Source organism: Delphinus delphis, chromosome 17 (assembly GCF_949987515.2).
Source record: "Delphinus delphis chromosome 17, mDelDel1.2, whole genome shotgun sequence".
Classification (NCBI taxonomy): domain Eukaryota; kingdom Metazoa; phylum Chordata; class Mammalia; order Artiodactyla; family Delphinidae; genus Delphinus; species Delphinus delphis.
In genome coordinates this window covers 2,491,862-2,515,739 of record NC_082699.1, presented here as the reverse complement: position 1 = coordinate 2,515,739, position 23,878 = coordinate 2,491,862, and the positions used below count along the sequence as shown (strand labels likewise).

The 23,878-nt window shown below is 45.0% G+C and overlaps 1 protein-coding gene across 4 annotated transcripts in view; it reads left to right on the top strand.

The window, feature by feature from the left end:
- PCMTD1 (protein-L-isoaspartate (D-aspartate) O-methyltransferase domain containing 1) overlaps positions 1 to 13,758 on the top strand; it is a 61,482-nt gene extending 47,724 nt beyond the window's left edge. For all 4 annotated transcript variants that reach the window (XM_060035370.1, XM_060035368.1, XM_060035367.1 and 1 more), the window contains 3 exons: positions 3,613 to 3,784; positions 5,295 to 5,418; positions 10,721 to 13,758. In XM_060035370.1, the coding sequence (XP_059891353.1) occupies positions 3,731 to 3,784; positions 5,295 to 5,418; positions 10,721 to 11,085 (543 nt within the window). In that variant the 5' untranslated portion in view covers positions 3,613 to 3,730 and the 3' untranslated portion in view covers positions 11,086 to 13,758. The remainder of the gene's footprint in view (positions 1 to 3,612; positions 3,785 to 5,294; positions 5,419 to 10,720) is intronic.
- Positions 13,759 to 23,878: the final 10,120 nt, after the last annotated feature.

Here is a 23,878-nt window from a genome sequence, read left to right as displayed (position 1 = left end):
TGGAAGCAGTTATACTTGTTCAGATCTGCATTACAAGGGAAAAGACTTTCGTTCCTAGAATAAGGTGGCTTATTTAAGATCTTCAGAAAGGCCCCTAAAAAGTACCTTTCAGGGGCTTCCGTGGTGGCGCAGTGTTCGGGAGTCCGCCTGCTGATGCGGGGGACGCGGGTTCGTGCCCTGGTCCAGGGGGATCCCACATGCCGCGGAGCGGCGGGGCCCGTGAGCCATGGCCGCTGGGCCTGCGCGTCCGGAGCCTGTGCTTCGCAACGGGAGAGGCCACAACGGTGAGAGGCCTGCGTACCTCAAAAAAAAAACAAAAACAAAGTACCTTTCAGTTAGAGGACAGTTGGTTTGGTTTATTCATTAAAGGCAAAAGTGTTTGTTTTGTTTTTTTTTTTTACTGTTTGAGTTTTGCCTTTTTTTTAGCACTTGGGGAAAAAATCATGTATTTTGTAACATGAAGCTACAGTTATTTATAGTTATCCAATTTAGTAAAACAAGAACCATCATATTGATATAGAAGGTGCCATGGGCACATATTTTTTCTGTAACTGTTTCTGTGCAGGTTTCTCTTCTAGTCCTGGGGTTCTTGTGATTAACATACTTAGTTTGTCAAGTTTGGGTTCACATTCAAAGTTGGTAGGTGGAACAGCAGACAAAACAATTGTTTCTTATGTTTCTCTCCTACTTAGTTAGTGTTTTTTGAGGCCCGTAATAGGTGATGGAGATACAATTAAAATTCAGAGGAAGTGTTCGAAGAGATATCAGGAAAACCAGGAGAATATTCCAAAGGGAAGTTTGTGTTAAGGGAAATATTTGAAGCTCCTGTTTACAGGTGATAGAGTTAGAAGGGTAGTTGTTCAGTGTTTTCAGTTTATGCGGCTGTTGAAGTATACACACACACACACATGCACATATACACACACATACACACACACATACATACATACACATATACACACGCATATAAAGGAAATACTGAGATATTTTACATTTTCATACTGAATATTTGAGATCTTGTGTGATTTTTATCCTTTCAGCACATCTCAGTGTGGACGAGCCACACTTCAGGGGCTCGTATCCACATGTGGCTAGTGGCTGCCATCTTGGGTCGTGTGGTTTGCTTGTCCTGTCTCCCCTTTCAGATCACGGCTTAATCATTTCTCAGGGAGCCTTTCTCTCACTCCCCAGGGCTGTCGGTTTCCTTGCATCCTCAGTCTATTTATGGAGTCATATACCTTTAGAGCATTTATCACACTTGTAAATTAATCTTCAGTTACTGAGATTGTTGTCTCTTCCACTAGATGCAGGCCTGAGTGTTTCCTGTTGTATTTCCAGCTGACACACAACTGGTGCCCCAGAAACAGTATTTGGAATGAATTGTCCTAATCGCTAGTGTCAGGCCACTTGGCTAGAGTCACACATTTGATTTTAGAATCAGACACTAAACTCCTTCTAATTCATTTTGCTGGGATGAGAGCATATAAAAATATCACGAACATGAGAAGTGGTTTTAATTGTAAGTTGTTTACTTGTAATGGTGTTTTGCTAGATAATAGTTCTGTGAGCTTTCAAGTATTTTTAACTAGTAGGAAACTTTTAAACTATAAGCATATTTTTAAGTTGATTTAACAGACTTAATGGTAAAAGAGGTTTAATAATTCAGATTTTTAAATTTAAATTCCCTGCTCACGTTCGTCCTGAAAATTTTAAGACTGGCTTAAATTATTATAAAATTAAGTTATTTAAAATGAAATTTTATAAGAATGGGATTTTTAGATTGAAAATACTGGTCTTTTTTCTTTTTAAAGGATGCTTATTTTGTTTGAGTTTGATGAGATGATTAAACCAAGTGATCACATTATTTAGTTATTTGAAAGCCAGATTATAGACAAGCCTAGGTTGTGTTGAGTGTAAGAGAGGAATTAAACATTGTCCATTAAATAGGTAAGTTCACACTTTTGTGTGTATTATGCAAGTAGAAAGAATGAGACCCGATTAAGGAGTTGGGTAAGATTTCATTGTGTATCTCATATCTGAGCTGTGTCTCCAAGTGATGCTAGGCGTTTATCAAGTAGAGAGGGAGGGGCCTTTCAGTCAAAGGAACAGCACAGACACAGATACAGGAGACACTTTGTAATATTTCCTCTAAGTGATGAGAAGCCAACAGTTCAACCTGTGGCTGCAGTGCAGTGTGTGTGGGGTGGGGGCAGAGCCAGGGAGTGAGTCTGGAAGTGGGGTTCCAGGTAGAACCGTAAGGAGCCCCACATGGCCCTCTAAGGGGCATGGACCTGTGCTGAGCAGCCGTGCGGGAAGCGGTGGAGGGAGGGGAGAGCCAGAAGGCGTGAGCACTGGGGCGCAGGTGCCGCAGAAGGAGCGGTGGCGCGGGGCCGGCCCTGTGTGGAGCCCCGTGTGGAGAGGAGGGTGCAGGCTCTACACTGACCCTCATGCCCCCAGCCCCTCCACCAAGGGGACAGGAACTTGAGGACGGCATCATGCTGCGAAACTCTTCTTTAGATATCGATGACCATAGTGTGTCTGTACTTTAGTGAATTTTAATGGGAACTTACTGCGGAATAAGTCTGTTAATTACCAAAGGACAGGATACGTTTTACAAAATAAAAGTGATTATGATTCAGAGTCATGTTTCACCGCATGCCGAAACTTTTAATGTAAATTACTTCACCCTCAAATGATAGCCTGATTTTGCTGTGTGGTCAAATTAACATCAATCAACTTAAAAGTGAAAGGATATTTCATGAATTAATTTAAAAATATTACCGTACGTGTTTTATTAGTGAATTAGGCTTTTAATTATGTATTTTAGAGACCGTTTTCAGATTTGCCAGAACTTAAGGAATAAAGTAGAAGTCTAAATAGGATAGTTTGTAAAAGCCTAACTCTATATACAACGAACCAACACTGTAACCAGGAACAGGCGGCCTGGATAAGATGCCTTTGCTTTGAAACCATCCATCTCTCTTCTTTTGTTGTGTAGGGAGATCATGGGGGCCAAAAAACACTTCATTCTGCTCTCTTTTCCAACCCTGTAACATAGTTCTGCCAAAATGTATTAGGAAAATCTCCCTACTCTTTAGTGGTTGCAAGAGCATAGGGTAAGGGCACCGGTGTCTTCCTGACAAGCTTTGCCACTGTTAACTGCAGCAAGGTGCCCGCAGTGGGGACTGCACAAGCCCTTCCATGTCCACTGGCCCCTGGCTTCTTTTGGAAAGAGCGGGGGGAGTGAAGCCTTTTCTCTCTTGTTTGACCTTTGGGATTCTCATCCTTACTGTATGTCCTTTGTGGGCATCGCAAGGTTGGTGTTGTGATGGCTTTTTCACTATATTCACCTTTTAAGCCTTAAGTAAGGTTTCAGTGTGGCAAAAAAAAAGGTTAATGTTTTGAAAAAATGTACAATGCATCACTGATAATAAAACAATATATTTGATCAGTGTTAAACTTCATAAAGCTGATATTTCAGTCAAACTTTATAATATTTTATCCTTATAATTAATTTGGTAACTTCACTATTTCAAGAAGCTAGACTCTGTTAATTTGTTTAGATCTGATCTTTTGCTTAATGAGGTAAAATGCCGTCTGTTTTCCGTATAGATTCGAGTTCTGTGAGCCTGCATTTGTGGTTGGTAATTGTCTGCAGATAGCATCAGACAGCCACCAGTATGACCGGGTCTACTGCGGGGCTGGAGTCCAGAAGGACCACGAACACTACATGAAGATACTGCTGAAAGTCGGGGGCATCCTGGTCATGCCTGTAGAAGACCAGGTAGCTTCCACTGTCCTTTCACTTGACGTAGGAGACGCACTTAGCGTAAGACGGGAAGCGTTACCTCAGTGAAAGGTACACTGTAAGTGTTAAGGAAGAAATAATTACTCTTCACAGATCTGTCTATAGAGGAGAACATTGAAACGGGCTCTTGACTATTAACCAAGGCAGGTGCGGAAAAGACCCGTTAACTAGGGTTAGGAGAGCCGCGCTGAGCTGCTCCCTGGTCCGGGTGAGGGGAGCGAGTGCCACTGAATGTGGTAACTGCTTCTAGCTGAACATATGAAAAGGAAATCCTGTTTGCGGTTTGGTTTGAACTGCTTAACTCCATTCCAGAAATGAGTAAATTTTTAGATCTTCTCTTAGTATACGTAGGCGCATTTGAAAGTATTTTTCACCTATTGTCTGCCTTTGGTTTGGAATTATTAGGTATAATAAGTGTATGAAATGCTAATTTATTCAGAAAATGGGTGGCTCTTTTACTTTGAAATTTTATAAATATACATTGCAAAAAATACCTTTTATATTCATATTAACCTACATCTGAGATGTTTAAAACACCTTGTGGTTTGTAAGTAGAAGATCGATTGTCCAAGATGACTGGGACATAGTGTGGTCGTTTTGGAGTTTGTATATCTGAGGGTCCCCTAAGTTCACACATGTGATTTGCAGGTCAGAGGATTTCACCATCACCATGTACTGTGTTTGTCAGTTATTAGAAAGAATATAAAGCATTCATTAAAACACATTCTTGGAAAAATGTTACTTGAATGCTTCTGGAGTGTTGAGACTCCCAGATTAATCATCTTTTTCTGTTTTCCTTTAAAGAGACGTTTTTAAACATATAAAATATGGTTTCCCATTGGTATTTTATTGAATATTTATTATATACTATTGTACTAATGTAAAATATAATAGGCTGATTGCTATAATATAAATTGAAGATGCTAATTCATCTTCCTTCAGTCATGTACTGAGCTAATATTTTTTCTCTAGAACTGATGGTGGGTATTTGCTGACTGGGTAAAACTTCTAATCCCCTTGTGACTAATTACATATATCTGTGAAATGTCAAGCTGGGATTAGAATTAGAATCTGTATTTTATAACCACCATGGAAGATCATGAAGTTGATTCGTTGGTACAGTAATGAAAACGTCTTTTTACTAATACAACACTTCAACCAAACAACTGAACCTGTGTGGGACGTGTGTTTTGGGGGCCAGTGGCAGGTGTGGGTTGGAAGAGTACCCCTAGAAGCCCTCAGACCCCAGATACAACCTGCAAAGTCATGCCTTTTGCGCTCAAGTGTCTGTCTTGAACAGCAGGTATTTGTGATTCCTCCTGTATCATTTTATGGTAAATATTTAAACGAAAGTAATTTGCTTGCATTCAGATACAAGTGATTATATAGCATTCACTGCTGTTATTCTGTTAAAACAAAATTGTGACTGTAAGGTGATCACACTTCCAAGATAAAGCCGTTCTATTTCTTTTCTCCCTCTAAATAGTTAACACAAATTATGCGAACTGGACAAAACACTTGGGAAAGTAAAAACATCCTTGCTGTGTCATTTGCCCCACTCGTGCAGCCGAGCAAGAACGACAGTGGCAAACCGGACTCTGTGGGCCTCCGTAAGTAACCGCCGGGCCTTTCTGACTGGCCCGTGGCTTGTGTTGTTCAGCAGCTGTGCTTGGGATTAGTGGACTGTGTTAATTATGGAGAGTTAAGTAAATAATGCAGTAATACATTCCATGGATTTGTTTTTTTCGATGAAGCTCCTACCTTGCGCCAGACCCTGTTAGCTGCCTTCATGGAGGCATGAAAAGAAGGGGCAGGTCAATGAAGAGATGAGTTTGTTACTTACAGTTGTGAAATGATTAATTACGGTAAATTTGTTGGCACCATTTTCCATACAGAGGGACAGCAGACACAAAAGCCTTTCTTTAGGCTGAAAAGAGCTTGCTCGTTCCAAGACCAGCAGTAACTTTCAGGGTCGCTGAGGCTCCTCGGCTGGGCTGCAGAGGATAGCTGATGGAGACTTGCCTTGTCCTCAAGGAGAGAGTCAGTGTTGATGGGGGTGGAGTTGTTTGAAGGTAGGAAAATGGTGGAGGAAAAAGAGGGTTCCAAAGTTTTACCCTGAGCCCCTCACTGAGTGATGGTACCATTTATTGCTGTTTAGGACTGAGGGGTGAATAGCTTGGAAATTGGTGTAGGAAGATCAGAGACTTTTATTTTGGCTGGGCTTGAGTTTCCCATTAGGTAGGCATGTGGGTGTCACCCCGCTGCACGAGCTAGGAGGATGGGTGAGGAGGCGCTGGGACTGGGCCTGTGATCCACCAGGTCAGAGCTGGACCACGAGCAGAGGCAGGGCCGAGAAGTGGGGGGACAGCAGTGTGCGGTGTGCGAGACTGGACTTTGGAGAAGGCGGGAGCGCTGAGCTCCCTGAGGGCTGCTGAGACCCTGAGGAAGAGCGGTGAGCGCGGCTGTGGTTGGCCCAGCGTGTATCATGGCTTTGGAGACCAATAAGTAAAGTTCTTTGCCAAAAATGAGCTTTAGAACTTTACCATAGTAGACTTCTTGGTTTAATTTGCTTTCTAAATGAATTTATTTCATAGGAACCTGGGAGAGATTTCATTTTATTTTCAGGGTTATTTTACCCTCCCACAACCCATGTGGTTTTGTGGTCTTTTGGGGTGTTTTTTTTAATTTTAATTTTATTTATTTTATTTATTTACTTCTGGCTGCGTTGGGTCTTCGTTGCTGCGCGCGGGCTTTCTCGAGTTGTGTTGAGCGGGGGCTACTCTTCCATGCGGTGCGCGGGCTTCTCATTGCGTTGGCTTCTCTTTGTTGCAGAGCACGGGCTCTAGGCGCGTGGGTGTTAGTAGTTGTAGCATGTGGGCTTAGTAGTTGTGGCATGCAGGCTCTAGAGCGAAGGCTCAGTAGTTGCAGGCACGGGCTTAGTTGTTACGCGGCATGTGGGATCTTCCCGGACCAGGGCTTGAACCCATGACCCCTGCATTGGCAGGAGGATTCTTAACCACTGTGCCACCAGGGAAGCCCTGGGGTGGTTTTGAGAATTAAATGAAGTAGTGTTTATAAAAAGTGCTTAGCAGGTAATAATGGCTTAGTAAAGAATAGTGTTGGGATTTTGGGAAGGTCAGTAAATTACACCTGTTTCCCCTGCTCAAGTTCTTAACAGTGGAGAGGTGGACTTGGGGACTAGGTAGCTAGGAATTGAAATGGAATAGGATGTGTGGAGAATAAGAACACGTTTGCTTTTCTGTTAAAGTAAGTTAAAATAGGTTTCTGTGTAGAGAACATTATTTCATTAATTATAGGGAATAAAAATATGAAAGAATGTTAGCACAAAAAAACCCTAAAAAATACACGTGCAAATCCTTTGCCAAATGTATTTTGTAGCTATGAAATTGCTCATGTCAGCAGTTACTGAAATATATTCATAACTTTTCCTCAAGTTCATCACAAATTTTTATTCAACTTAAAGTCATATTTCTTTTTCTTTCTTTGGTATAAGACATTATAAAAATAAATTTCACAGCAGGCCCTTTAGAAGGGGTGAAGGAAAAACTCTACACCAACTAAAGGAAAACTCTGTTTCCTTTATACACCACCTGCCGAATCCTCCTGTCGTCCAGACCTGTGGGTTCTCCTCCTTGAGCAATCCTGCAGTCCTCTGCGGACCCCAGCGAGCTAGACTGTGGTCTGGTGCAGTTGTGGTGCTCGCCGGTGCTAGCCCAGACCCCGCAGGCTGCAGGCTCTGTCCTCCTCCAGCTTCTCACGGGCTGCTTGTGAATCAGGCCCCCATGACCCCTCCTAGAGTTCGATAATTTGCTGGAGCGGCTCCCAGAATGCAGGAGAACAGATTACTCATTAGATTAACTGGGGAACAGCCGGATGGGAGTGATGCCCAGGGCGGGGTGTGTGGGCGGATGCGGACGTCCACGCCCTCTCTGCGTGCACCACCCTCCCAGCGCCTCCAGCTCTTCACCAGCCCAGAAGCTCCCCGAGCCTTTCCATTAGGGGCTTCTGTGGAGGTTCGATTGATTAAATCATCGACTCTCGGTGATTAACTCAACCTCTAGCCCCTTTCCCGTCTCTGGAGGGGTAGCCTGAAAGTTCCATTTCTCTAATCCCATGGTTGATGTGCCCGACAGCCAGCCTAGCACCTTGAAGGGCTTAGTGAAAGTCACCCCGTAACATCAAGTCACGTGTGGTTGAAGGGAGCCTCTCATGAACACTAAAAAGCACTGCTTTTCACTTTGATGCTCTCATCACTTAGGAAATTCCACGTGTTTTAGGAGCTCTGTGTCAGGAAGGGGAAGCCAAATGTGCATTTCTTCTTATAAATCTCAGTATCACAGAGGTCAGGAGATTTCATGAACTGTTGAACTGCACCACACTGAGCCATACGAAGTTGCGGTTTTGTAGGTTAAAAATGGGGTTTGACCTAAATCCAGTGCCCTTTTCAGTCTTACTTAACAAATAAAAATGAAAGTGCTGACTGCTAGGTTCCTATAAAATCTACATAGAGACCGCCTTTTGGGAACAAATAGAGCTGACGTGTGTGTTAGAGATAACCTTCATTGTCGTTTTGGCCTGAGAGCTTCAATTCACAGTAAAATTTTATAGCAGTCAGGACTAGTGTTGTCTGTCTGGTCCATTGAATCCTTCTCGTGACTAGAAGCATTAGGAACAAGGAGGTTGCAGTACAGAAAATACTGGGATTTTTGAATAAGTAGGGCTGAGAATTGTCTAAAAGTGTTCGTATTATCAGAAAAACGTTTAAATGAGGCTCTTGTGGGTGCTGTGAGTGTTAGAAGGACCTGTGAGGTCCTGTGAGTGTTAGAAGCGACTATGAGGACCTGTGAGTGTTAGAAGCGACTGAATGGAGCCAGGTCTGAATCCTTTTCCAGTCCGGGTCCGTCGGTGCTTCTGCAGTCGGGCTGTCCCGGCGGTCGTCGTGGTGATCGTGTCCCTGGAGGAGCAGGCAGTGCTGGCAGAGGAGGAGGACAGTGGACGTGTTGGGAGAGCGCCCGGGGTGTGGGCGGGTCACACCCACAGGGACGCCCGAGAAGTCTAAGTACTCCTCCTCTTCTTTGTAGCTTCTGAAGCTCTATCCCCGCTTGTTCTCTACCCCGCTTCCTGCAGTGGTCCCTTGACCTCCGGCCTCCCTCCCGCCGGCGCCCCCCGCGGGGGCCGTCCTGGCCTTTGGGGCTGATGACCCCATGACTCCCGTCTGCAGCCGGGCCTTGCCCCCAGCCCGGCGGTGGAGGGACTGCCGCGGCTGGAAAGGGCCGGCACGTCGCGTGGCCTCTGGGCCCCGAGCACCTTGCCGGCCCCTCCCCGCTTGCCTCGCCCGGCACTGACTGGCTGCCCCATGTGAAAGGCCCACGGGGTGGCAGCAGCGCCCAGACCTCCATTTAGGACACACAGCGCGAGCAAAGCAAATCTTTATCTTCTCCTCCCCGAACTGTGCTTTCTCTTGGTCACGTGGGTAATCAGCGTTACATCTGCCTCGCCGCTCGGACCAAAGACTCCGCGTCCAGTCCCCATCCGTCCTGTCTTCACAGCAGAACTCAGGCTTGTCCCCTCTCTCCGCCCCAGCGTGGTCCTGTCTCATGCCGGCCCCTGGCACGCCCGCTCCTTCCCTTGCCAGCCGCCACCCCACAGAGGGGCCGGGCCGGGCCGTGCTCTTCCATTTTGGGTTTCAGTAGAGAGTCTGAAGAAAAGGTTTGTAGCAGGCCAGGAAGTATGTGCTAAGGGATCTTGGAATTGGTCTAAAATGCCTCCTGCCTGGAGTTTTATGAACGACCACATCTCCCGCTGCACGATGTGCCCAGCTTGTGACTGGGCAGAGCCCCGGGCACTAGGGCAGGAGGGAAGCACCCCGGACAGGATGTGCACCCTCAGGCCCTTTGTGGGGGGGTGAGGAAGGGCCCCAGGCCTCTTTCCTACCCCCCGCCCCCAAGGGCTCACAGCTGAGGGCAAAGAGCGGCCACATACACATTCGGATAAGTGACATGATCACAGGAAGGTTGGGAAGGAGGTAGCTAAGAACAAGTACCAAAAGTAAGGGGAGAAGTGATGAAGGCTTTCTTGTGCTGTTGAACTGAGGAGGGCTGTGTTTTGTTTTGTTAGGTATTTGAGAAGAATCCTTGATAAGGGTTTTATTCCCACAGGGGTGGAAACTAGGAAGAACGGATTTCAGGTGGGGACCTGAGAATTTTCTTTGTCTGGGTGCAATGCACTGGAGGAGGCCACCAAGAGGGGCATGTGGCGCTAGGTCTTAACACCTGCGCGCCGGTGGGAAGCAGGAGTGAAGCAGACAGGGCCTGTTCCGACTCTCCCCGTGCGCTAGATAGAAGCGAGCGTCAGCAGCTTAGGTCTGTGGTGTTTCGGGGCTGCTAAAGTGTGCGCCATGATTTCTGGGGGCCCTTTACCAGCGAACCAGTTCTGCCTGTTGATTTACAGAAAGATGGAAACTGCGTGTGCATGCGTGTAACAGTCTAGAGCTCAGACTGAGGCAGCTGTTCAAACAGTGCCTTCATTTGAGGTTTTGAAACAGGTCCTTCACGTACTTTTCAACATCAGAAAGTACAGAAGATGTGTAGGGTAAAAGCTCTTCTCTTCGTGTCCCCTAACTGCTTAATTCACGTGCGCTCCAGCCGTTGTAAGTTATTTATCCTCCCCGAGAGGGTTTATGCTCATACCTGGGGATGCGCACATGTCCGTACACACAGACCCCGGTGCCGTCCGCTGTCCTCAGTACTGCAGTGGTCTGGCACATAGTAGGCGTGCTTCCTAAAATCTGTGTTAGATGAACGTCAGTTTTTTATGTCCTGTCTCCTAATACTCACTAAGAAGTGAACAGTATATAACGTTGTACTTTTTATGTTTTCCGTGTGTTTTTAGCCCCCTGTGCTGTCAGGAATCTGCAGGACTTGGCTCGTATTTACATTCGACGCACACTTAGAAATTTCATCAATGATGAGATGCAGGCCAAGGGCGTTCCTCAGAGGGCTCCGCCCAAAAGGAAAAGGAAGAGGGTCAAGCAGAGGATTAACACTTATGTCTTTGTGGGGAATCAGCTCATCCCTCAGCCTCTGGACAGCGAGGAGGAGGAGAAGATGGAAGAGGATAACGCGGGGGAGGAGACGGGCCGCGGCGCCGCCCGCGAGCAGGAGACGCCACCCCAGAACTTGCTGAGGGAGAAGATCATGAGGCTCCCCCTGCCCGAGGCTCTAAAAGCGTACTTGACGTACTTTAGGGAGAAGTAACTTAGAGCAAGAAGGAAGAACGCCTACTGATAACTCCTTTAGTCTTGAAAATGTAGCATTGTTAGACGTTAAAAGAGAATGCTTTCTTTCATCAGAGTGAATTTTTAGTGGAAAAAGTATAACTTGTTTCTGTCTTGGTAATAAAAATGATGTATTCTGTGATTAAAAAGAATCCCTTTTATAAAATATATTTTTCTTTAAATCTTGTTAAAATTGCTGTTTTAACTTGGAGCGACTTCAAGAGTGGAATGTAACAGTAGTCAAGACTGGGTCCTTCAGACCCTCATCTGGTTCCTTACAGACTAGTAGTGGTGAGGGTTAGACTTAATCTTCCATAAGGTGAAATAATCAGGAAGCATATATGTAGTCTGATTCCAACTGCAGCCATTTGCATTTCCTCCATGAAACCTTCATCTAACAAGGAAATCAGAAGCCTTGTGTGTTGCAGTCACTATTGCTGAGTTGCTGTAGGTCTGTTCCGGGCAATGTATGAGTGCAATAATGATGCAGATACGGAGTAATGTAGCTTTAAAAAGCCTCCTCCTTTCAGGGAGTTCAACAGCACTGCTACTCTTGCTCTTGAATCTGTTGCCAAAAGACATGGGGAAAACATCTGCTTCTCTCATAGAGATTTTAGGAGCACGTCAAGTGAATATTAAAGTAAAACGTATATACTTAATACAACTCTTAGTTTGGTTGGACCCTTTACATTTTCAGTATTTAAAAATGATGAGGTTATCTTACTCTGAAGTTTTAGAAGATAGTATATTTAGGACGGTTTTCCCTGTAGTCCACTGTATAAAGTATTTGCTTTAAGAGAGTCCGTTGTTCTACGCGACTGTTGATGGCTCATCGGTGAATCGGCCTGAGTGGGCTGGTCACAGGTGCACTTTAGCAAAGGAAACTCCTGGTTCATTGGCAGGTTCATCCTTGACAAGCAGGGCTGCGCCAGCCTGCATTTGCTTTGAAATTCATCTTTGTAGCATAGGAAGTAGTCACAGAAATTATATGTAGATGACCTTTTCTTTGAAAATTCGGAATCATAGTGTAATCTTTGGGACCTACACTGGGCTCATTTAATTTCTTCCCATGTTTTTATTTTGTTCTTGTTTCTTGTGGTAAAGTAACAGTGATTTTCATTTTTTTGATTAATATCCCATACTACTGTATTCATTATTTGAATGTCAGTAGTGAAACAGGCGGTAAATGCCGTTATTAGTGTTTCTTTTCTTCCTACTAGGGCCTGAAGAGTCATGCCTTGTTTAAGAAAGTATACAGTGTAGCATATTTACTATTTAGTGTTCCATGGATTATATATTTTTTAGAAGGAAAAATTTGAGAGTATCACTTATCACCACCAGCATCACTGTTACAACTGTTGAACAAGTATGCTTGAGGAAATGCAATCGATGTGTAGTGGAAGGATTCTTATGTCTCTGCAAAGATTCAACCGTTAGATGAATGGTTTAAAAAAATCTCAGCTCTGGTAATTCCACACGTCTAAAAACAACTGTTTGAAATAGTCTAAGCGTGAATCATCCCAGGTAAATCAGGATATTTTAGTAATGTGAAAGATAATTTCGTGGAAGCTGTTCGTTTTTTACCATTGACTGGGCTTGGGCGTTGGGGGTATCTCCACAATTTTTCTTAGGCGATTACTAAGCTGTTATTGTTAAGAAATGCCCCATTCATTTCTATCAAGGAAAAAAAAATAGTTTCATGCTATTGTCACGTTAGAAATGTTCCTTTTATTTTGAAATCAGTGTCCATTTTAGAGGTTTAATTTGGGGCTCCTGGTGCCCACATATTTTTTATCTAGCCGCCCCCCCACCAGCTTTGTTGTTTTCGGGGCAAGTGTTCAGATAACGTCAACACGACGTTTTCTTAAATCGTGGTGTTAACTATTCATGAGGGACGTTTTTGTTAAGGATATATTTGAAGATGGAGTTTTTCATAGCAGCTTTTATTCTGTTGGCTTTGGCAAAATGTACAGTAGGTTTTCATAATCATTGCCTATTTTTTGTCATTGAAATGTATCTTTTGTGTTTTTAAATGCATTTATTTCACAGTTGTGACTTTACTATTGACTTCAAATAAAGAAGTAGAAATAAAGAATGAAATTTTAAGCGAAAGCCCTTTTATCTATTAATGGGAATATATTAGAATGATTAAGAATATTTTGGGTGTTTATTTTTTAATGAATCATGTTATATTTGAGTGTGGATAATTGTGCTTTATAGGTGGAGAGGTAGCAAATAAAGATGAAGTAATTCAAAATGATGAGCAGTGTATTCATGGGAATTTACAGTGGGGTAATTATTTGTTTTGCGGAGAGAAAGTAGGCCTAGGGAGGGAGCACGACGACTTCCCCCCTCAGTCAGATTGCTGCTTGGAGATGGCTTGAAATAGCACCCAGGATCTGATAGAGCCCGAGAAACTGCCGGCAACACCATTAACTACCAGGAACATCGTTTAAATCTGTACTGCTTATTGGTCCATATATCTGGTTCTAGTACTAATAAAGAAAAATGTCATTAAGATAGCACACATAGTAGTTAAAATACAAAATGTGGAAGTGTTGGTTTCCAGCTGTTTGAGAGGACAAAAGTGAAGCAAAACCTGTTAATTTATGGGAAAACTTGGAAAATTATTTTAAATAAACAGTTGCATATAATTAAGCATCGTTCTCCAGTGGCCTGCCTTTTTTCTCTTTCTAAATTTAGAAAATGTCAGTACACCTATGGATATATGCTGAATTATGGTATAGAATTGTCTGTATTTGGACACCTCATTTCCTTTTGACTGTTGCCACCGCTGAAGGGTGTAGGGTTTTAAAAAATTTATTTTTATGGGGCTTCCCTGGTGGCGCAGTGGTTGAGAGTCCGCCTGCCGATGCAGGGCACACGGGTTCGTGCCCTGGTCCGGGAAGATCCCACATGCCGCGGAGCGGCTGGGCCCCTGAGCCATGGCCGCTGAGCCTGCGCGTCCAGAGCCTGTGCTCCGCAACGGGAGAGGCCACAACAGTGAGAGGCCCGCGTACCGCAAAAAAACAAAACAACAACAACAAAAAATGTATTTTTATGAACTATTCAAGTAGATACGAAGGATATTTATAAGATGCTTGGAAAGTCCAAGGAATGAGTGTTCATGTCCGTACATGTGAGTACGAACCATGAGGCTTGACTGACAGCACTACCGTTCCTGTGTGTGCCCCTCTTCCCTGCTCATCCTAGCCCCCCTCTCAGGGTGCCCGTTTGTGACGGTCACACCTGGCTTTTTGCCGCGGTTTTATACATACGCTCGTATCTCCAGGCGGTATGAGTGGAATCACCCCTGTTCATTGCTGTGCACCTAGTTTTCACTGCACGTTGTCTTTCTGAGGCTGGTCCCTGTTGTCTGTGGTGATGCTAGATTCCCACATTCCCACTTTTTTGTTCATTATTTCTTCTTGACTCTTGGATCATCTCAATTTTCTTTTGCCTAAAGTACATCTTTTGAAATTTCTTTTGGTGAAAGACCCTGCGGTAGCTAGCTCTTAGTTTTGTCTGAAAAAAATTTATCTTTGTTCTTGAAAAATATTACTAATATAATTTTAGGATGACAGTATTTTTCTCTAAAACAATGGAGTTCTCTACATTCTGGCTTTCATTGTAGCTGTTGAGAAGTTCACTGATAGCCATTTCTTTGAAGGTTATCTTTTATCTCTGTTTTTACAGTTTTGTCCTGACATTGTTAATACTCTTGTCTTGGCATTGTTGATTTTCTGTAGTTTCATATAATGTACTAGGTGTTAATTTTTATCTTTAATCCTACCTGGTATTTGTTTTATAGGTGTGTGGACTGGCCTCTTTGATCAGCTCTGGAAATTCTTGGCCATTTTCTTTTCTTACAGACGTTGCCTCAACTTTTTGCCTCTCAGCATTGGATTCTAAGTAATTCATTCAAATATATCTTCCAACCACTAATTGTCTTCACTTGCTTTAAGTCTGCTGTTAAACCCTTACACTGAGTTTTAATGTCTGTTAAATTTTCTAGTTCTTAAAAAAATTTTTTTTAAATAATTTCCTGCTCTTTATTAATACGTTCAATTCGGTAAGCACACTGAACCTGTTTTCTATTCCATATCTGATTCCAGTATCTGAACTCTGTGGCGGGCTTCTGCTCAGGATGTCTCTGAGGGCCAGCTGTGATGACCCCGTTTCTCTTGTGCTTTGCGGGCTTTGACTGAGCTTGTGGAACTCTATCTGTGAGGGTTTATTGGAGGCCAACTGGTCTTTGCCAGAAGCACTGCTGGCTCACGGCCTCTTCAAACTAAGTCCTGGGTTTAAGGGTTTCACACCACTCAGGGAGAGGGGCCTGAACATCCACGGGAAAGCTAACCTGGGACGTTACATCTTCGGGGAGATTTTACTCCCTCCTCATAGCAAGTTTTGAAATAGGCAGTTTTCTCTGCGTTCTCTGGGGGAAGGAGGGGACAAGGTGGATTATTTCTAGTTCTCCTTAATGAACTTTATGCGGACGTGGAGATTCCAATGAAGCCCTCCCCAGTTAGGAAAGGGCTTTTCCCCTTCTTCCTGTAAGCTTGCTGCCCCAAATCTGAAGTTAATGTCGCTAAGTTAAGCAAATACTCCAGCTGAATGAGACTCCGGTGTTCACGTACCTTGCTGGCTTCCCTTTTCACTTCGTTTTTGGACCCTTGTCTATGTCTTACTAACGTGCTCACTCAGCACACTGATGCCTTAAAAAAAAAAAAGTCTCTACTGCTTTATCTAGCGCACACAGTTTTCTGCTGGAGTTTCCTAAGGCCTGCGAGGAAAGGTCCCACAGCCACGATGCGGCTGGCATTCATGTGCTCCTCTTGCAGTTCTTAGCCTTATACTCATGGAAGGTAACAGTAGGGTGTTTTTTTTCCATTGACTGTCAGGTTTTTAAAAGTAGAAAGTTTTTAGTCTTTCCTTCCAGAAAAATGCCCTACGAATACAATGTAATATTTATTATATTGAATATTTTGAACTGAAAACGACACACAAACCCGCATGTCTTGTCCAAGTTCTCCAAATTGCAAACATCACCAAGAGCATCGGAATCGTTAGCGGTGGGCCTGAAAGGACGAAGCTGGCTTTTTCGTTTATTGATATAGACAATAAGAGACACACGAACGATGTCAAGCATAGTTCGTTTATTTTAAAATCATTCTTGTTCATGGAGATTGAGTTTTTTCTTCTGATTTTTGTATTAAAAAAACCCCAAACCCCACATATTTAAAAGTTGGAACATTCTGCCAATAGAGGGCAGTGTTCACCTACAGTAGAATGTAAAGGAACGAAGAATTGCTGAGAGAAGGAGAATGAATCTGTTTCTTCTTTATACTCATAAGGTTGATAAAATTTGACAAAACGTTCTCCGCTCACTACGTCTGTCTCGCAGTGTGGTCATCTGGAGTTGCTGCCTAAATTAACCATCCAAGTTTCACTTTGTTTTTCTGTTTTGCACTTTTTAAAGTCCTATTTTACGGATGAGATTTGTTTGAAAGTTTCAGTCTTTAAAGATAAAACCAAAACCTTAAATACCTGCTTACAGAGTGCCCAAAAAGTACACGTTGAACTGCAAGACATACTTGTGGCAGAAGTCTTGTTTCCAGCGGTGTCGCCGGGAGAGGGCCGCCCGCCCGCGGGCACCTAGAGGGTGAGAGGCGGGTCTGCAGCCGCCGGGGCGGCGGGTCCTGGAGGCTCATCGGTGCCACTTCACGTGCTCACACGCGTGACCGTGGGTGCGTCTGCTCCAGGGCCGGGCGTGGGCGCTAAACAGTGTTCAAGGAAGAAACCAGAAGCAGCTGGTGGGAATCTCTTATTAGTGCAGCGCTTTGGGTTTCAGGAGTGGAATAATACTGTTCGGAGTAGGGAGTATGTGCCCCCGGGTCAGCCAATTATTACTGCGCTCGCCCTTCAGGGTTTGGAAGTGTTACCGGATAAAAAGAAGAAAAGCTGTCCTGCGTGGATGCAATAAATAATGAACCAACGTGAGCTGCCGAAGCCCGGCCGGGGGCTGAGAGGCTGTGCTCACGGAAACAGTGGAGCGACGCGCCAAGAGGAGGTGCCTTGTCGGGCGGCTTTGGCGCTGACGGGCCCTCTTCCCCGCGGCGCACCCCGCCCCGCCTCCTGGCCCGCCCCGCCTCCTGGCCCAGCCCCGCGCTCCCCCCCGCCCCCGCGGCGTGCTCCCCCGCCCCGCCGCGCCTCTGTCCCCCCAGGTCCCGCCCCCGCTCGGGTCGTCGGAGCAGGGTCCTCACTTTTCCGCAACCCCAGGCTTCGGCGCTTAGACTGGAAAGCGCGAGCCCTGAAGCGGTGAAAGGAACGGGTCTCCTAGCATCTTCCAGAACTTACCACAGAGAATTCCCATCTTCATTCCTTGGGTAATTTGCCTCCATAGAGTCCCAGTTTAACCCCTTTATCGTCGCCCCCCACCCCCAAATCTTCCCTACTCTGAATTGGGTGAAGCAGCCGCCCACGCCGCGTGCCCCCGCTCCCGGCTGGGCCTCCCCGCGCCCTGCGGTGGGCGTTGCTCCCGGGTACCCAGAGCAGCCGGGAGCGCGGGGCGGGGGCCCGGGCGAGCAGGCAGGTCGGCGCCCGGGAGACCACGCCGGAGTGGGCGGGCAGATGGGCCTGGGTGCTCACCCGCCGTCCTCGCCTTCTGTGTGGGGAGAGAAACCGCATCACTGAGCTGCCCTTCGGGTCGCACAGTGTGTGGCGTGCGCACCCTTCTCATCGTGGTGCTCAGGCTTTACGCCCCAAGAGGAGAAGTGCCTCTAGGACGAGGCGGTTGGAAGGGCCCAGCGTCCCCGGTAAAGTGTCTGCCGGTCGTGGCGGGTGCGCGCGGGAGAGAGCCGCCTGCCCCGTTCGGGTGCATCCCTGGGCGGGTGAGTCTCACTCTCCCCGAGTGAGACTCCGGGGATTTTGAGCAAGAGGTAGGACGAGCAGCGCCGGGTCACTTTTCGTCATAATCGTGAAATGAGGATCTAGCTGGGTAATGAGAGTTCAAGCTGGTGGTGGTCGTTGCACATAAGCCCACTTATATTCGGCCCAGAGTAATTTTTGTTAAGCATCTTAATTTTATGTGCTCGTGAATACGAAAAACAGCCTTACTGGAAAAACCCACAAGACGCATTCTTGAGCCCGGGGCCGCTTCTCGTGTGGTGGCCAGAGGGCAGGGCGAGCGGGGCCTTTGGCCTTGAACCTTGCCTGTGTCGTGTTGCGGCGTCAGTTTCTGCAGAAGCCCCAGCGCCAGGCACAGGGCGGCCTGTGCGCCGCCCGTCAGGTGCCAAGGTCGGCGGTCGGCCCGTGCCGGACACCCTCTCCTGGAGGCCCTGAGCGGAAGGGAGAGGGCGTTGTCCTTGCAGCTGTGCAGAGCCTTCCTCGGCTGGAGAATGATGCCCAGTGGCTGGACCCTCAGGACCCCAGCCGGGCCCCCTGCGAGTTCCCAGCTTCCTGGGGTCTCGGTTTCTCAGTCTGTAAAATGGGGATGCTAGCGGTTTTCGCCTCCTGGCGTTATTCTCAGGTGACATGAGCTCGTGCGCGTTACACGCTTAGGAGAGGATCTGGTTCTGCCCAGCTGTATGGAAGGGTTTGCAGTGACTACTGTTTACGGCTCAGGGCATGAACTTTGGACTCATATACCCACAGGAAGCTGGCTGGCAGGGTCCTCTGAGGGGAGCAGGGGGGGGGGGGCGTGAAAGACGACCTGCCCTTAGTAGAGTGATGGGCAGCGACTGACCTGCAGCTGGAGTCCTGGGGAGCGGGGACAGCCGGGGCCAGCCAGCTCCTGAGTGGGTGCTGCCCTCAGGGCTTGGGGCCCATTGATAATGAGCTGGCTGTAGTTTTCAAGAAAATATGGAAGTCAAAAGTGAAATTCCCTGATTTTTATTTTTTTTTAATTTTTTTGGCCAAGCGACGCGTCTTGCAGGTATGTTAGTTCCCCAACCAGGGATGGAACCTGGGCGCTAGGCAGTGAAAGCGTGGAGTCCTAACCACTGGACTGCCAGGAAGTTCCCTCCCTGACTTTTATTTTTATTTATTTATTCAAAAAAACATTTGTTTATTTATTTGGCTGCGCCAGGTCTTAATTGCGGCATACGGCATCTTCGTTTCTGCATGGGGGATCTAGTTCCCTGACCAGGGATCAAACCTGGGTCCCCTGCACTGAGAGCACAGAGTCTTACCCACTGGACCACCAGGGAAGTCCCCCTGACTTTTCAATATTAGCAGCTAATTACAGTTTTTCAAAGTGAAAGGCTCGACCACGTGTATTTGCAGGTTGCTTTCAGCCCAGAACCTTCAGTTTTTGAGCCCTATTGGAGACAGGGTATGAAAGCCGAGAGAAGTGTATGCAAAGTCTGTTCAGATTGGTCCTCTACTTCTTTGGGGCCAAAAATCCTTGACATAGGATTACATTTTCATGCAAGCAATATCATGAAGGACCACAACGAACTGCTTAAGATGAAAATTCTGAAAAAGAAAAGGCAGATCTGCCTTTGAAAGCAAAAGAAAAAAGAGATAAATTGTTCTTCATCAAAATCAACAACTTTGGCACTTCAAAGGACACCATCAGAAAAGTAATAAGACAGAATGGGAGAAAAATTTCAAATCATATATGAGAACCCTTTTACCTCAACAATTTAAAAACCCACATAACCCAGTCAAAATTGAGCAAAGTACTTGAAGAGCTATTTTTTAAAAGAAGGTACACAAATGGCGAGTAAAACCCATCTGGAGATGCTCAGCATCATTAGTAATTAATGAAATGCAAATCCAGAATGAGCTACAACTTTAACTCTTGAGAATGACAAAATAAAAATGTCAGACGATAACGTGTCAGCAAGGATGTGGAGAAACACTGCTGATGGAATTGTGAAGCAGAGCCCGTTGGAGGACAGCTTGGCAATTCCTCAAAACCTTAAACGTAGAATTACCGTATGACCCAGCAATTCTGGTCCAAGAAAAATGAAAACATGATACTGATTCTTCCAATCCAAGAACATGGTATATCTCTCCATCTGTTGGTGTCATCTTTGATTTCTTTCATCAATGTTTTCTTTACAAAAATTAATTTATTAATTTTTGGCTGCGTTGGGTCTTTGTTGCTGTGTGCGGGCTTTCTCTAGTTGTGGCGAGCGGGGGCTACTCTTTGTTGCGGTCCGCGGGCTTCTCATTGCGGTGGCTTCTCTTGTTGCAGAGCACGGGCTCTAGGCGCTCGGGCTTCTCACTGTGGTGGCTTCTCTTGTTGTGGAGCACGGGCTCTAGGTGTGCGGGCTTCAGTAGTTGTGGCATGTGGGCTCAGTAGTTGTGACTCGCGGGCTCTAGAGCGCAGGCTCAGTAGCGGTGGTACACGGGCTTAGTTGCTCCGCGGCATATGAGATCTCTCCGGACCAGAGCTCTAACTCGTGTCCCCTGCGTTGGCAGGCGGATTCTTAACCACTGCACCACCACGGAAGTCCCTTTAGCAGTATTTTTAAGTGGAGAATTGATCTATAAATAATTCCTGCCTACAGAGAATTTTCCAGTCTCTTTCCCTCTCTCCTTCCTCCAAATATTCATGGAGTGCTTATTTTATACTAATAGCTAAAAAATAAAAAAAAAAAAAAAGCTATATTTTGCTTCTTGGTCCTTCCCTCTGGCTCTTATACCAAAAATGGGAACATAGATAATAAAGAAAAAAAACCCCAACCCCCCAAATATATAGAGTGCAAATTCTGAGATGTCCTATGTAGGAAACTGTGCAGGGATGGAACATTGCCAGCAGGGGTGGGTGTGGGGAGAGCTTACTTAGAAGCATCAGGGCTGGCCTGCCTGAGAAGGGGGTTGAAACCTACAGAATGAGGAGACAGCCATTCAAAGAACTTCCAAGCAGAGGAGTGAAGTCTAAGGCTGAGTAGATTTTGGCTCTTAGAGAAGCTGAAAGAAGGGCAGTGGGGCTTCGTGGCTGGAAGGAGAGTGTCTCAAGACATCGAGTAGAGGAAGTGAGTAGAGGAGAACCTCCTTCAGCCAAGCCTGGGCAGGCGAGCAGCCCCTGGGCCTCTGTCCCTGGGAGCCAGGGCTTGGTGCTGGCAGGGTGCACCCAAAACCCGAACGTCTGCTCTCGTGGCCATCACCATCACGTGGCCATCACCATCACGTGGCCATCATGTGGCCATCACGAGGACCATCTTCTGTGGTCCCAGAAGATGCTTCCCCTCATCTCCTGCCCTAATGCCTCAAAACAAAAGGGGATGTTACCTCTCCAAAGGCTGCCGGGATTTATGGGAGATACTGGTGCTAGCCCTGGAGCAGAGAGGCGATTTGAGCTGTAGGAACATGTAGATAAGAGAGAACACAAATACGCTACCTTGTCACATCCCTCCATTCACAATAGCATGACAGCTATTCTCATTCATGCATAATCAATTTCCCAATCTCATTGATCATCCGTTTCCTTGATTCTCTTCATGAACCCATCCCTGGACTGGACATACTCATAAGTTAGCAAGGGATTTGCATCTTCCTCTTGAATTCACACACTCTACGTTTGTATATTTGTATGTCTAGACATAATGTGTGTGAAGTGTGATAACAGACTCTTTACGCTGGTAACTGTATAAACTTGGAATGCTTAATTAAAAATAGATTTACTTTTGTAAAAATATTTAATAAGGTTTAATTACATTTTTATAAGTAAAGATTTAATTTTAATACATTTGATTTAAAATTTGATAGATTATGATTTGCATTTAACTAGTTTAGATTAATATATTTTTTATTTTTCCAGCTTTATTGAGTATAATTGACAAAATTGTATATATCTAAAATGTACAATGTGATGATTTGATCTGTGAATACATTATAAAATGATTATCACAACCAAGTTAAATAACATCATCACCTCACATAGTTACTCTTTTGTTTTGTTTTTGTGAGAATGCTTTAACTGTGCTCGCTCAGCAAATTTCACGTCGACAGTACTATAGTCACCATGGTGTACATTAGATCCTCAGAACCTCTTTTAACTGAAAGTTTGTACATTTTGACCAACAGCTCCCCATTTCCCCCACTCCCAAGGCTCTGGCAACTACCGTTTATTCTCTGATTCTGTGAGTTCAACTTTAGTTTAATTTTAGGGTTCCACATATAAGTGATACCACACAGTGTTTATCTTTCTCTATTGGGCTTATTTCACTTAGCACGAAGCCCTCCAGGTCATCCACGTTGCCAGTATCTTGGCTATTGTGAACAGTGCTGCAGTGGACCTGGGAGTGCAGGTAATCTCTTTGAGATACTGATTTTTTTTTTTTTTTTTGTGGTATGCGGGCCTCTCACTGTTGTGGCCTCTCCTGTTGCGGAGCACAGGCTCTGGACGCGCAGGTTCAACGGCCATGGCTCACGGGCCCAGCCGCTCCGTGGCATGTGGGATCCTCCCAGACCGGGGCATGAACCTGTGTCCCCTGCATCGGCAGGCGGATTCCCAACCACTGCGCCACCAGGGAAGCCCCCTGAGATCCTGATTTTGTTTCCTTTGGAGATATACACAGAAGTGGGATGGCTGGTTCATACGGTAGTTCTATTTTTCATTTTTCTGAGGAACCTCCATACTGTTTTCCATAGTGACTGCACCAGTTTACATTCCACCAACAGTGCACACGGGTTCTCTTTTTCCCACATCCTTGCCAACGTTTGTCATCTCTTGTCTGTTTGTTAGCAGCCATCCCATCCGAACAAGCGTGGTGATATCTTATTGTGGTTTTGAATTACATTTTCCTAATGACTAGTGATGTTGAGCATCTTTTCATCTCTCCGTTGGCCATTTGTATATCTTCTTTGGAAAAATATCTATTCAGGTCCTTTGCCCATTTTAAAATTAGATTATTTGGGGATTTTGTTATTGAGTTATATGAGTTCTTTATATATTTTGGGTATTAGCCAGGTATCAGATATATGATTTGCAGATATTTTCTCCCATTCTGTAGGTTGCTTTTTCATTTTGTGGATGATTTCCTTTGCTATGTAGAATTTTTCTAGTTTGATGTAGTCCTGTGTTTGCTTTTGTTGCCTTTGCTTTTGGGATCAAATCCAAAAAATCGCCAAGACCAATCTTAAGGAGCTTTTCCCCTGTGTTTTCTTCTAGGAGATTTAGGTCGAAGTTCTTACATTTAAATCTTTAATGTATGTTGAGTTAATTTTTGTGAGTGGTATAAATTAGTGATCCAATTTTATTCTTTTGTGGGTGGCTGTCCAGTTTTCCCAACACCATTAATTGAAGAGGTTATCTTTTCCCCATTGTGCATTCTTAGTGCCTTTGGCAAATATTAATTGACCGTATATGTGTGGGTTTAATAGTGGACTCTCTATTCAGTTCCATTGGTCTATGTGTCTTTTTAACGCCAGTATCATATTGTTTTGATTACTATAGCTTTGTAATGTAGCTTGTACTCAGAAAGTGTGATTTCTCCAGCTATGTTCTTCTTTCTGAGGATTGCTTTGTCTATTTTGGGGTATTTTGTGGTTCCATATGAATTTTAGGAGTTATAAATGTTTTTCTGTTCTCGTGAAAAATGCCGTTGTGTTTTAATAAAGATTGCGTTGCGCCTGTGTATCGCTTTGGATAGTATGGATATTTTAACAATACTAATTCTTCCAATCTGTGAACATGGGATATCTTTTCATTTGTTTGTGTCTTCAGTTTTTTTCATCATCATCTTATAGTTTTCAGCACACAGATTTTTTTACCTCCCTGGTTACATTTATTCCTAAGTATGTTATTGTTTTTGATG